The sequence below is a fragment of the Ambystoma mexicanum genome, chromosome 2q (genome assembly GCF_040938575.1).
Source record: "Ambystoma mexicanum isolate Mex_15411 chromosome 2q, UKY_AmexF1_1, whole genome shotgun sequence".
Lineage (NCBI taxonomy): Eukaryota > Metazoa > Chordata > Amphibia > Caudata > Ambystomatidae > Ambystoma > Ambystoma mexicanum.
This window is the reverse complement of record NC_090924.1, coordinates 1,425,291,826-1,425,305,021: the sequence shown is the minus strand read 5'-3', so window position 1 is coordinate 1,425,305,021 and position 13,196 is coordinate 1,425,291,826. Positions and strand designations below refer to the sequence as shown.

Here is a 13,196-nt window from a genome sequence, read left to right as displayed (position 1 = left end):
TCATCACACCGATAACTCACCATGAAATGCTTTTTCACCAAGCACTGCATGCAAAATACAAATTGCTCACAGTAGTGACTTTTGTACTCATATACTCTTAGGGGATTTTAGTTTTTATGTGCCATATGTAAATATAATTCAAATAAAGGCGCCAGGAAGGGGCACAGGGAACATGGGAACATAGGGTGGACAAAGTGGGTAGAACAGAATAGATAATCGCTGGGAATAATCCAACATGAATAGGAAGTTTAGGGTGTTAGTAAACGGAAATGCCAAGGCGATGAGCACAGGATGCAGTGGCAAGGGGTCACGTCCACATCTCAGCAGATCACAGGCAAGCCAGCTAAAAGCTTGTCTTAGGAGGTTTGTTTTCAGCACCCCTTGGAAGATCGTTGGCAGTCTTGAAGTTTGAGTTTGCATAATAGGTTGTTTCACATCTTGGGAGCTTAACCTGTAAACAGTTTATTCCCTGAGTTTGAGGTTTTAAGACACAGAAGATGTAAGTTGTCTCTTAGGTTGGCAGCATGGAAGGTGATTAGGTAGGTACTTGGGGCAAGTCTTCCAGTAGGATTTGTGTCCAGTGCAAAAGGCCATCAGCTGGATTGGTAAGTCAACTGGTAGCTACTGGAGGGAGTCTAGGGCTGAGGCCAAATGGTTCTAAACACCAGAGTTCTATGGATTTCTAAAAATCCATAAGAATCTACAAACACCACCACTTAGGCCAATTGTAGCTGGAACCGATAGCATCTTCAATCCGCAACAGATTGCATCTTCAATCCGCTAGCAATCTACGAAGACAAAGCCCTACAACCTCTAGTGCAGAACACCATAACATACCTCAAAGATACTACGGATTTTCTAAATAATCTCAACAACTTGCCAAAAATTCTAGAGAATGCTATTGGTATCCTTCGACGTACAGAGCCTGTACACTTCATTCCCCAAAAGGATGGGTTAGAAGCCTTAGAGTGGACTCTTCTAAACAACAACAACTGTAAGGCCAAAACTGTAAGGCCAATAAAGTGTTCATACTAGAACTAAGTAAGATCATATTAGTGAATAATTACCTTAGATGTAAAAATCAGTTTTACCTGCAAGCTTCAGGGACCTCCATGGGCTCATCAATGGCCCCAGCTTATGCCAATCTATTTATGTACCATCTTGAAAGTTCACGAATATAAACAGTACCAAGATGGGAGAACAACCTAATAATCTGGAAAAGATTCATAGATGACAGCTTCATCATTTGGAGAGGAACTAGAACAGATTTGGATTTATTTCTTGAATTTCTAAATTCTCTACATGAAAGAATAAAGTTCACTATGGAAGAGGGATCGCCCAAACTCCATTTCCTGGATGTGGAATTAGAGATTGGATGACAAGGAATTGTAGCAAACATGACCACAAGAAAACTGACGTTAATAACTCATTACATTACTTTAGTCACCACCCACAACACCTGTGGAACAACTTACCATACAGTCAGTTTCTACGTCTCAAAAGAATCATATCATCACAAGAAACATTAGAAGAAGAGAACTTAACTATGATTGACAAATACAAAATGAGAGGGTATCCAAGAGATATTATTGAGAAAGAAAGAAAGAAAGAAAGAAAGAAAGAAAGAAAGAAAGAAAAAAAGAAAGAAAGAAAGAAAGAAAGAAAGAAAGAAAGAAAGAAAGAAAGAAAGAAAGAAAGAAAGAAAGAAAGAAAGAAAGAAAGAAAGAAAGAAAGAAAGAAAGAAAGAAAGAAAGCAGAAGGACTGAACAGGAATGATCTACTAACTCCCAAACTTAAGTTATGGGAAACACCTTTCATCTATGCCCTAATATATTCAGGATAGAGCCACCATATCACTAGGATGATTAAGAAGAACTGGAAGATCATTATAATGGATCCACAACTGACCAAATTATTCCCCAAACCTCCCATTATAGCTTACAAGAGGGGCCACAACTTTAAAGACCAACTTGTTAAGGCTAAAAAACCTCCAAAAGATAAACAACAAACATTAAGACAAAAAAGGCCTCAATTGTGGTCATTGTAACAATATAATGAAAGGTGGCTATGTAAGACACCCTTACAATGGAACAAAACTCCAATTGAATGATTATGCTACTTGCGATTCAAAATCAGTCATTTATGGACTGAGCTGCCCATGTGGGATCTTTTATGTGGGCCAAACAAACAGAAACGCCAAAGAACTGTTACTGTTACGCTCAGAAGTACTTTTAAACAGGGGAAAATATATCCCGCAATAGAATTGACACTAACCTGGGCAGTCAGTCGGATCCAAAGGTGCAACACTGCAGAAAAGGAAGATCTCCTGGAAAATCCTACTCCCTCCCCACCAAAGAGTAATGCTCGGTGGAAGAAGAAACACAAATCCCAGGGAAAACCCTCTAGGGAAGAATAACCCTGAGCGGATGCGTTGGAGGTGTTGATCAGTCGGTCGCTTCCTGGAATCGGGCTCGCTGAAATTGCTGGATGATGATGAGAGCCGTCCTACGTAAGAAACAGGAGAGGGGAGTACTCCGTGGGGAGAGTGAATGAACAGTAGATGGAAGGTGGTGATAAATAGAACTTACTGCCAAGAAGAAGGCATAGCTCTCAACTCACACGCTTTTGGCGGGTGTCACCCGCCTTGTAAAGGGCTGACTCACCCACCAAACCTCCTGCACGCCCATTCATTCCAATGGGCGTCTCACCCGCCAAAAACAAAATCGGGTGATTTCACCCGCCTTTGCGACACAAATGGTTGAGAGCTATGAGACGGGAAGCGGTTTATAGAAGAAGTAATCTGTTCTCTACCTCAGATGCTGAAAACAAATCACTGATAGGATGTCAAAGAAAGAGGTTAGTAAGGTAATAGAAATGGACTGGAAAGAAAGAGGTAAGAATGGATACAAAACTCGGGGAACTCACTTTTCAGCGGTAAAAGGGAAACTTGCAGGAGGGAGTGATGATGGAATGAGAAAGTGGGTTGGCTCTTTAACAAGTGTACGAGGTCTGAAGAGGGAATTGGAAAGAAGAGCATAACTGTGATGGTTCCTGACAAGAAGAGAGAGTCACTGACTTTAGAAATCCCTAAGTCTAGATGCAAACTTACGAAGTGCCGTGTTGGAGAGTAGCGACGCATTTGCTTGACTTCCTGATGTCTGTTTATGGGGTCACGTGATTTCGTTCGTGTGTGATCAGTAGACGTTCGTCGGCAGCTCCACTGTTCATAGTACAGATGACAGAGTCGTCGGCCATGTTAGGTGAGTCAAGTAGAACGATATTGCACAATCGCCGGTGCTGCCATAATGACCAGTGGCGAAAAGGTGTAACAAGAATGCTGGGATGAATATAAGAGCAATATCAGAACTAACAACATAAGGTCACCAGTGGCACAGCATTTTAATGAGATCAAACACAATATATCCCAGCTCAAAGTAATCATCCTGGAAGTGGTAAAAAAAATCCCCAAGAGGGGGAAACCCCACAAAAAGTATGAATCAGAGAGAGATTGATTGGGTAGAGAGACTGAACAGTCTTTCATTCAATGGTATGAATGAAGAATATAACTTGGGTGTTTTCCTATAAACAGAGTAAATAACGTACACTTTGAGGATAAAAATGTTTGGTACAAACGAATAAGAACAGGAAACCCCGTTTTTTACCCTTTGCCTAAGAACTTGGTGTGGCCATGAAATGTAAGGATTGATGGGATTATGGTACTATTCATTATTATTATGTTATTAGAATGTGAGCAGGATCAGGACTGTATAAACTATTAAGTATAAAAAAAATTCCAGACAGGAATATAGAATAGAGCTTGAAAGTCTAAGTTGTGAAACCTGAGAGAAACCTGAAATGTTTGATACAGGCAAAGACAACAAGAAGAACGCATCTTTTGTTTAAGCGACCTATTGTTTTGAAATGTTTGCATGAATTTTAATAATAGACTACTCACTGCCATCATGAGTCTAGATTGTGACCATGGTCTCTGCTACATAAACACTTATAAAATACAGACGGGATAAAGAACCTAGCTGCAGTATGGACACCATAACAATACAGTGAAAGGATCACTATGACTACCAGGGAGGGGGTGTCTTAAGATCAGATTAGTAATACACATCAATATCCTCTGTACACATAAGATTATTATTGAGTGAATAGAGGTGTGAACATGCAGTCGCATAATGATACCACTTTAGTAACCAACATTGGACCCTTTATACTCTCAAGAGGGCACAATATAGTAGAAACATTCCAGAAGGCAAAAAATACCCACAGGAGGAATACCAGTTTTAATAACCATACTCCTAACAATGACAAGTGTTTATTTGGTTACGTGATAACAATATAGTGATGTCATCACGCAATTGCGTAATGACGTCACTATATAAACAAACAAACAGCAGTCATCTTGCCGCTTTGAGTTTTCCCCACGGGACTGCAGCACACAACACGGGATAAGCTGAGGAAGATTAAGACAAGAATAAGGTAGGAAGTTGAGAGACTTAAGGTCTACAAAGGATGAAATGTATGGTTTGATAATTTGTGAACCCCATATTATATAGATTCTTGTAGGCTATATCTAAAGAATGGATCATACATCAGGTAATGACATACGGATCTCTACCCCTTTCTGTAGGTCTGCACAGAAAGGAACATTCACCAACAAAGGTCTAAAATGGAGAACAGCCATTTAGAAGTTCCTAATTAGAAATCCCTAGAAGGTAAGAAATATGCTAACCTTTTATGACTAAACTTGCTAACTTTTCAACCAACTTAGCAGTTGCCAAAGCAGGCATTTTAGTGATATACAGTTATTTTATATTAATCATAGGACACTAGGGAGTGACCTAAACAACAACAAGTCCCTCGATGAGAGACTAATATTCACCAGGTCTACAAACTCTGGATGTACAACTTGGGCTCTAAACAGAGAAGTTCAACAAAAAAGGATATTTCCTCTTTGGAAACCATTGGGTTTCCACACGTACCAACAAGGTAACCAATCCATATTTAACCAATTGTTTTTATACATCCATTTCTCATGGATAACAGTAACAGTAGTTTACATAGTAAGTAGAGGAGAGGTTTTACATCTATATCATGTTGATTTTGTGGGAAGCATTTGTGAGTCCACTGATTTCAGAATTTGATACAAGATATTTTTAAAAGGATCACCTTGAGAGGAATGAATACAGGTGACTATGAGTGTCAGGATCATGAGAGAGAATAAGAATTATTGTAAAATATACAATGGTGATTGATACCAGAATAATTGAATGTATGATTATTTACTTTAGATTGGAATTCTGAAATAAAGAAGTGAGTAGACAACTCCTGAAGAAGGGGATGAATACACCCCGAAACGCGTAGAGAAACAAAGCAAGGATTGAACTACAGGATATTGACTTGTATAGTTTGGTGAAAAATAAGACCTTACCATATTAAATGCTTGTAATTGTCTATTCAATTATGATTATTATTATGTATATATTTTGGAGAAGTTTTTGTTTTGAATCAACCACAAAAGAATAATTATGTATCAAAAAATGCACTAGATCAATCAAAAATTGATGAAGTAAAAACAGTTGATCTATTTTGCAAAAAAACTGTATTACGAATGACATTATTTACATCCACCTTATTTGAATATTAATTAAACCAATTACTATTGATTATATATGAAATACAACTTGGGTGTGCAGGGGACGGGAGAGTTCCGCAAGGTTGTGAACATCTATTTTTTTATACCTACTTAGCTTCTCCACTCATAACCAAATGAGGTTGTCTACATAGGGCGTTTGGGTGGATATTGCAGTAGTCTATTTTGGCTTAGAACCAGTTTCCTGGGTGATGTCGAGATGTAGTCTAAAATGGGCATTTCGAGCGGGAGTATTAAGTTGCTATGTGATTGGTAGCTCGGATCGAGGATATGATACCTGGCTTTGGTTAACGGGCTCTTAGGTCTCCAAGGATAGAGGATTCTTGGAACAGGAGGCCTCTGTTTGTGATCGTAAACTCAGTCCGCACAATCAGTACAGAAAAGGATCATTGTTGGTTAAACGTTTAAAAAAAGCAATGAACGTCTGTGCTCAGTCTCACTTTCTCTTCAAATAATAGAACTGAGAGAATAGCAGACGGTGGGTGCACCGTCTGTTGGAAAGGGAACATAGACTATGAGTGCATGACTTTTGTACTTGTTCTAAATGATATGTCATATCCCTTTTCCACCAGAATTTTGGGGTAGAATCTCAAGGACCCAGAAGTCATACTAGGGAGGTTGACAGTGTTCTACTCTATTTAGCCAAAATATTTTTCAGCACTGCCTGGCCAAAACAAGCACTAGATATAGACAGTGGGTGCAGCGTCTGTTGGAAAGGGAACATAGACTATGAGTGCATGACTTTTGTACTTGTTCTAAATGATATGTCATATCCCCTTTCCACCAGAATTTTGGGGTAGTATCTCAAGGACCCAGAAGTCATACTAGGGAGGATGACAGTGTTCTACTCTATTTAGCCAAAATATTTTTCAGCAATGCCTGGCCAAAACAAGCACTAGATATAGAGCTCGTGTCCAGGCAATAATGCTTACAGTATGCATGTGGTCTAGTCAATTTCGCTGATCAACAGATAAGATCTTGGGAGAACATTTTGTTGGAATGCCGCTTAAGATTCGTTATCGGTTACAGCATGTGTCTGCATCCCTGCCGAAGATGGAACCTTCTGAACGTTAAGTGTCTTGAAGTTAAGAGAGATCCTGATGGCACCAGAGAAGCATTGTAAGCGTACTTTGAAAGTGAAGGGCCCTCCATATGTTCCAAATAGACAAGGTGGGGCTCAAATTATTTAATCTTGCTTAACTTTAGAACCCCTTTTACATCAACATGACTCAGAGTCTTTTCCACTGCATAACATTGATTTAAAGAAATATGGTAAAAATATGTCTTGTATATAGAAATCAGACACAACTCCAGGAGGAAGGATGGAAAGGTCTCCTTGTAAACCACTGTGTAAAGGTTCCAGGCCACAATGGCGTATAGTGCTGCTCACTCATCTCACTGAAGAAATGCCAACCAAAAACATCTTCTTCCCGGGGAGAAGTTTGATTTTGCATGTGGCCATAGTAGCAATAGTATTGTATAGCAGGAACACAAGCACAATGTTCGAATCCTAAAAAGTGTCTAGCGCTTTAAATGGAGTGAAAAGCCTCAGCAGTGATGCTTAACTACGCCAATTCCTGAAAGGAGAACACTCCTCTAATACATTTTGTTTATGTGCCAACAGTTATAAGATAGGACCAGCAGGACCCACCTAGTTATTAGTAGCAACCTATGGGATAAGAAGGACAGCACTTGCCCCAGGAAGCAGGAGTGTTGGTTATACTGTGTCTCCAAAGACAGTGGCAGGATAGTCACCATTTACTTATATGCTGGAGACTTGCAGAAGGTTACCTAGCCACTTGGGCTAGTCAGTGTCATCTGAAAACCCCAGATATCCATACTTAGACTGTTCAAGTACAAAGCTTAGTGAGTGAGAGCAGAAGTGCAGAACCTGACATGTGAAGCAGACTTGAGTAGCAGACCCTGCTAAGGCAGTTGGGTAGAGGTAGAAATGTGGAGGAGAACTTATCAAACCAATTGAATATAAACACGTCTACAAAGGAGAGTGGGTTCCAAGACACTCCCCTCATCCCACACACAATCGAACTAACACCGCTCAAATTTTGAACACCACCCAAATAGCCCCCTTGAGCACCTCTGAACAGCCACTGATCAAGAGCACCCTCATCAATGCCCGCTCCCTGGTCGTCCATGCGCTAGATATCGCAGACTTCATCTCTGCCAACAACCTGCACTTCCTGGCTATCACTGAAACCTGGCTGCACCAAGCAGCAGGCCCAGCTCTATCCCTCGCCATCCCAGAAGGTTATTCAATACTAAGGAAAGACCGGGACATAGGTAAAGGAGGAGGAGTAGCCTTCATCGCCAAAACATCCCTTGGCCTTAGACTAACCCCACCGCTCAGCTTCCGGTCTGCAGAACTTCTGTCAGCCAAGCTCCAACTCTCTGCTACACAAACCGTACTATTACACCTCCTCTACAGACCCCCAGGCCCCATCACCACATTTGAGGAAGAGATATCTGACTTCTTGACCATCAACACCAAAACAGGATCTCAAATTATCCTACTTGGTGACCTCAGTCTCGGCGACCCAAACGATGCCCATGCGCTCACCCTAGAAAGCACCATCTCCCAACTAGGGTTCAAGCTCAGAATCACAGACCCTACCCACAACAAAGGCAGGACCCTGGACTGGCTAGCGGATCTCAACTGCTCTACGGCCATCACAGAAAACGAGCAAACTGCATGGTCTGACCACCACGCCATTTCCTTCTCCATCCAAGGGAAATCACAACCAAACACTCCAACCCCCATCATCCCCCAAACCCCCACCAGAAATAACCGCAACATTACCTTACAAAACCTTTGCCCACTTATAGACAATATCCTCACCCCCACAAACTACGTTAACCTAGATGCGGAGAAACTTGCTGACCTCTACAACAAAACGTTAGAATCAGCAGTAGACACCATCGCTCCACTCAAACTCACCAAAGCCAAACCGGCAGCCCACATGAACAAATGGTTCACACCAGAACTAAAAACCCTCCGAAACTCCAAACGAGCCGCAGAATCCACCTGAACAAAAAACGGCCAACCTATCCAACAAAACACAACTCTCGATAGCAGCCACCACCTACAAAACTGCCATCCTCAAAGCCAAAAAGGAGACATATGACAACAGAATTGAGAGCGCAAAATCCAAAACAAAAGAGCTTTTCAATATTCTCAGGGAACTCGAATCCCCCCCCTACACTGGCAGAAACCTGCGCGAAAGATGCAGGCTGGTGTGAAAGGATTCAAAAAGCCCTAGCAGACAAAATCACCATGTTACAATCCAAAATCGAACAGAAAAAGCTTACCCTATCCAAAAAAACAAACCATCCACCGACCACCACTCCCAAAACAACCACTTGCCCCCCCTTCTCCTTCTCACCAGTATCCACTAAAGAAGTAGAAAGCATCATTAAGGGCCTCAAACCCTCCAGATGCCAAGGGGACTCTTGCCCAGCTCCCATCATCCAGGAAGGCACCAACATTCTGGCCCCCTTCATAACAGCCCTTATCAATGCATCCTTCAAATCAAGCTCAGTGCCTAGCAGCCTGTGTCATGCCACTACTAAAAAATCCTAATCTAGACCCCAATAACCCAACCAACTACAGGCCAATCACCACCGTTCCCTACATCCTAAAGATCTTAGATAGAGTGGCCTACCTGCAAATACAGAAGCACCTGGAAGACAACAACCTCCTGGATCTCAGACAATCCGGCTTCAGGCCAAGGCCAAGGCACGGAACAGAGTCAGCCCTACTGGACCTAAAAATCCAGATGGACGAGGCAAAGGACAAGGTAATCCCTCACGGAACATCTGATGACCTCAGCAGCCTTCTCTAACCAGGCGACTGCCTGGATCCAGTCCTTCCTAGCCAACCAAACCACCCGGGTCTTCTCCCCGCTGGCCTCAGCACTCCCTGTCCCCATCACCTGCCGCGTCCCTCAAGGCTTGTGCGTCTCGCCGAACCTATACAATATCTTCACTAAGCTATTGTTTGACCGTCTACATAACCTGGGTGTCACATACACAAACTATGCTGACGATACCCAGGTTCTCATCACCCTATCAGGGTGCTACGATGAGGACACCACCAGAATCAACAACCTATATTTGGAGATCCAAGCCTGGATGGCAGAGCACGGTCTATGCCTCAACGATGAGAAAACTGAGCTCCTTCTTGTCGGCTCCCAACCACGGCTAAACAAACTAGACCCCCGTTACGCATCCATCAACATAGACGGTAACCTAATCACAGTAGCCAAAGAAATTAAAACCCTTGGAGTTTATCTAGACTCTACTCTCTCGCTCAAAAGACAGGTGAATGCCACAGCCTCATCCACAGCTTATACAAATAAGCTTATCAACGCCTGCAAACCTTTCCTATCTCCTTCCAGCTGCATTACACTAGCCAGAGCGCTAGTGCTCTCAAAAATTGACTACTGTAATACCCTCTTTCTCGGCACGTCAGAACGCAATCTGAACAAACTACAGGTGCCTCAAAATAATGCCCTCAGAGCCGCCCTCAGCATCCCACGACACGCCCACATCTCCAGCATCAGGCAAGAGGCTCCCTGTACGAGACAGAATCACTCTCAGATCCCTTGTCATCGTCCATAAATGCCGCTCCAATGACGCACCCAAATACCTGGCAGACAAGTTCCACAATCACACATCAACTAGACCAACCAGAACGCCATACTCACATTGCCTTTCCGTTCCCAAATTCTCCCTAAAAAAAAGCAGGTGGCAGCAGCTTCCCTGTTCTTGCACCCAAACTATGGAACACTATGCCACTAAACCTTAGAGCAGAACCTTCCTTTTGGACTTTTAGAGCCAATACAAAAACATGGCTTTCCATCAAAAAATCTGCTTAATGTACTTCTTCTCCGCATGGCCTTGTCGACCATCTTGTAACCCGGTCTATTACATTTATTGTTGTTATTTTACAGTCTGTATTGTATATTTTTGCCATGCTGTAACTGTCTCTAAGTCTCCGGCGCCCGGTTACCCCGGGGTTCGGCGCGCGGTACAAATAAAGAAACTAAACTAAACTAAACTAATAATTATTTATGCATTTCAATTTACAAAAAGACAATAGAGTATCAGAACTTATTACAAGAAGCAATTCAACGATAACATTTCATTAATTCCTTTTGGAAACCCTGTGTCCAATAATGTATCCAAAATGCTTCTTGCGGAAGCAACTTCTGTGATAAATTGGCACCTCTGTACTGTAAGTCAAGCTTCTCAAGAACAACAAATTATATTTGCAACATTGTATGTCCATGTTGTACAAAGTGTCTTGCTACAGGCAAATTTACATTAGCAGTTTTCACATTACTTTTGTGTTCATTTCAGCAAATCTTCACTTTCTGGATTGTCATATCTACATACAGTATCCCACTTGGACAGTGACTACCATAAATTGCATTAATCGAGTCAGAACTCGTATAGTGATGCATAGAGATTGTTTTTCCTATCTGCGGATGGTGAAATAACTCTTCTCTGATTACATTGTTACAATTACCACATGATAAGCAAGGAAATGCTCACTTTCTCGTACTTAACTGATATAGGTGGACTAACATCAGCTCTAAAAACAATATACCGCACATTCTGCTTGTTGCTAAATTCAAATACTGGTTCTTTCAGGAGTAGTTAATGAAGCATCTCATCATGTGAGAACAACCCCCTTGTTTCGGACATGTTTCCTAGTGATGTCTTTGATAGAATTACTCTGACTCGAGGATTTCATCAAATGTACCCTGGATGGCGCTTTTTTTTACAGATGTTTTAGTCAACCAATTTTCTCTCAGAACAGACAATGTTTTTTGTCTAGCCTCAACACGTAAGTCATTCAAGTAACATCTATCAGAGAAATGTTTATACATCTTCATCAATTCATCATTCAACACTGATGAGTTAGATATAAATCTCCTTAAACGAAGGAACTGCGAATAATGGAGACTCTTTAGGACATGGGGTGAATAGAAACTTGCTGCAAGTAAGATGTTAATCCTATGTATACGAGTACGGTCAATCATTTTCTGTGACTTATTATCTTGCCATTTGATCAATACATCCAAATAGTGTATGCCTTGCGTTCCTGCTGTAAATCAGATATAGGGGTGTCTAGTATTCAAACATTCAACAAACTAATTGAATGAATTCATTGACCTAGTCAACAAAGACGTCATCAATCTCGCGACGTCACAATTTCAATGTATTTACCCACAATGCATTTTGTAGCACATGCGTTATCACAAATATGATCATAAATTAATTTGCATAGCTAGGGGCGTTGATGTCCCTGTTGTTTGGAGGAAAATATTTTTAACAATTGTAAGATAAATACTTCATGTGCCTGTAGATCACCTTCCTTGACAATAAGGGTCTCCACTGCTTCAATCCCTTCAAAGTGTGGGATTAAGGTGAAGGTGGGCTTTATACATCCAATGTAAAAAGTATATCGGGTGTCGATAGTGTAGGCAATATTTCCTCCAAAATGTTCAAAAACTGTTTTGTATCTTTAACATAAGACTGTGATTTTTGTACTACTTGTTGAAGGAAGTAGTCGATGCACTAAAGGCTCAACTAACCCATCAGTACTTGCCACATTGGGATTTCCAGGAGGTTTTTCCAGATCTTTGTGAAGAGGTGAACAGAAAGTCAGTTCATGAGACGTGAAGATGGCATGGGTGCATTTAGAAGTGTATGTCTGCTTACAGACTATTTGACTTAGATAGTTGTTTGCAGTTTTCCTCCAGGTTCACACAGCTACATCCACACAAGTTTGAAATGTATTTTCATTTTGTTCCCTTAGGGAGTGGGGAGCGTCTAGGTACTATCTATCGGCCTAATTTACAAACACGGTTTACAATGGCACAATCCCATTGAAAAAACGATTTGTAAATTAACCCTATGTGTTTGGTGGGGCTGGCTGGGTGTCATATGTAACATTTTGGTGACGTGAACATAATTTTACAACAGACTTTCCTTTTTGTCAATTGCAGAGGTTATTTCATTTTAACAGTGATTTAATCTCTTTCCCAGAAATCTGCTAAAACATTTTGCAGATGAGTCCACACTTTCCCCACACATTTGGTCTACAGAATATGTTTAAAGCAATTCTTTGGGACCTTACCTTTGGGAGGTCGTTGAAGATAAAGACATTGGTGTCCTGCAGCCAGGTCATGAGGGGAGTGTAAGGCAGCAGGGCGTGGTGGCAGGGGATGTGTGTTGGCAAGGTCATCCTCCCCATTTGTTGGGTTAGACTAGGCTCCTGGTCAGCACCCTGTCAGCACCAAAGAGAGGAAAGCACATAATAATAAATTAAAATGAAAAACATTCTTTATGAGTAGTCCCTACCTGAAACTATGTGTGTGAGTATGCATCTCATACGATCTGTTAAAAATAATCAGACCTCAACTATGCTCAAAAGGGAGGAAGAGAAGTCATAATAGACACCACAGACAATGTAGCATAAAGGCAACTAACAGATGAAAAACACTAC

The 13,196-nt window shown here is 41.4% G+C and overlaps 1 protein-coding gene across 1 annotated transcript in view; it reads right to left on the bottom strand.

Moving 5' to 3' along the window:
• The window catches only part of LOC138568862 (exocyst complex component 1-like), a 1,144,699-nt gene that overhangs the window by 573,981 nt on the left and 557,522 nt on the right, over positions 1–13,196 (bottom strand). The window contains exon 9 of the mRNA XM_069646643.1: positions 12,828–12,977. Coding sequence (XP_069502744.1) covers positions 12,828–12,977 — 150 coding nt within the window. The remainder of the gene's footprint in view (positions 1–12,827; positions 12,978–13,196) is intronic.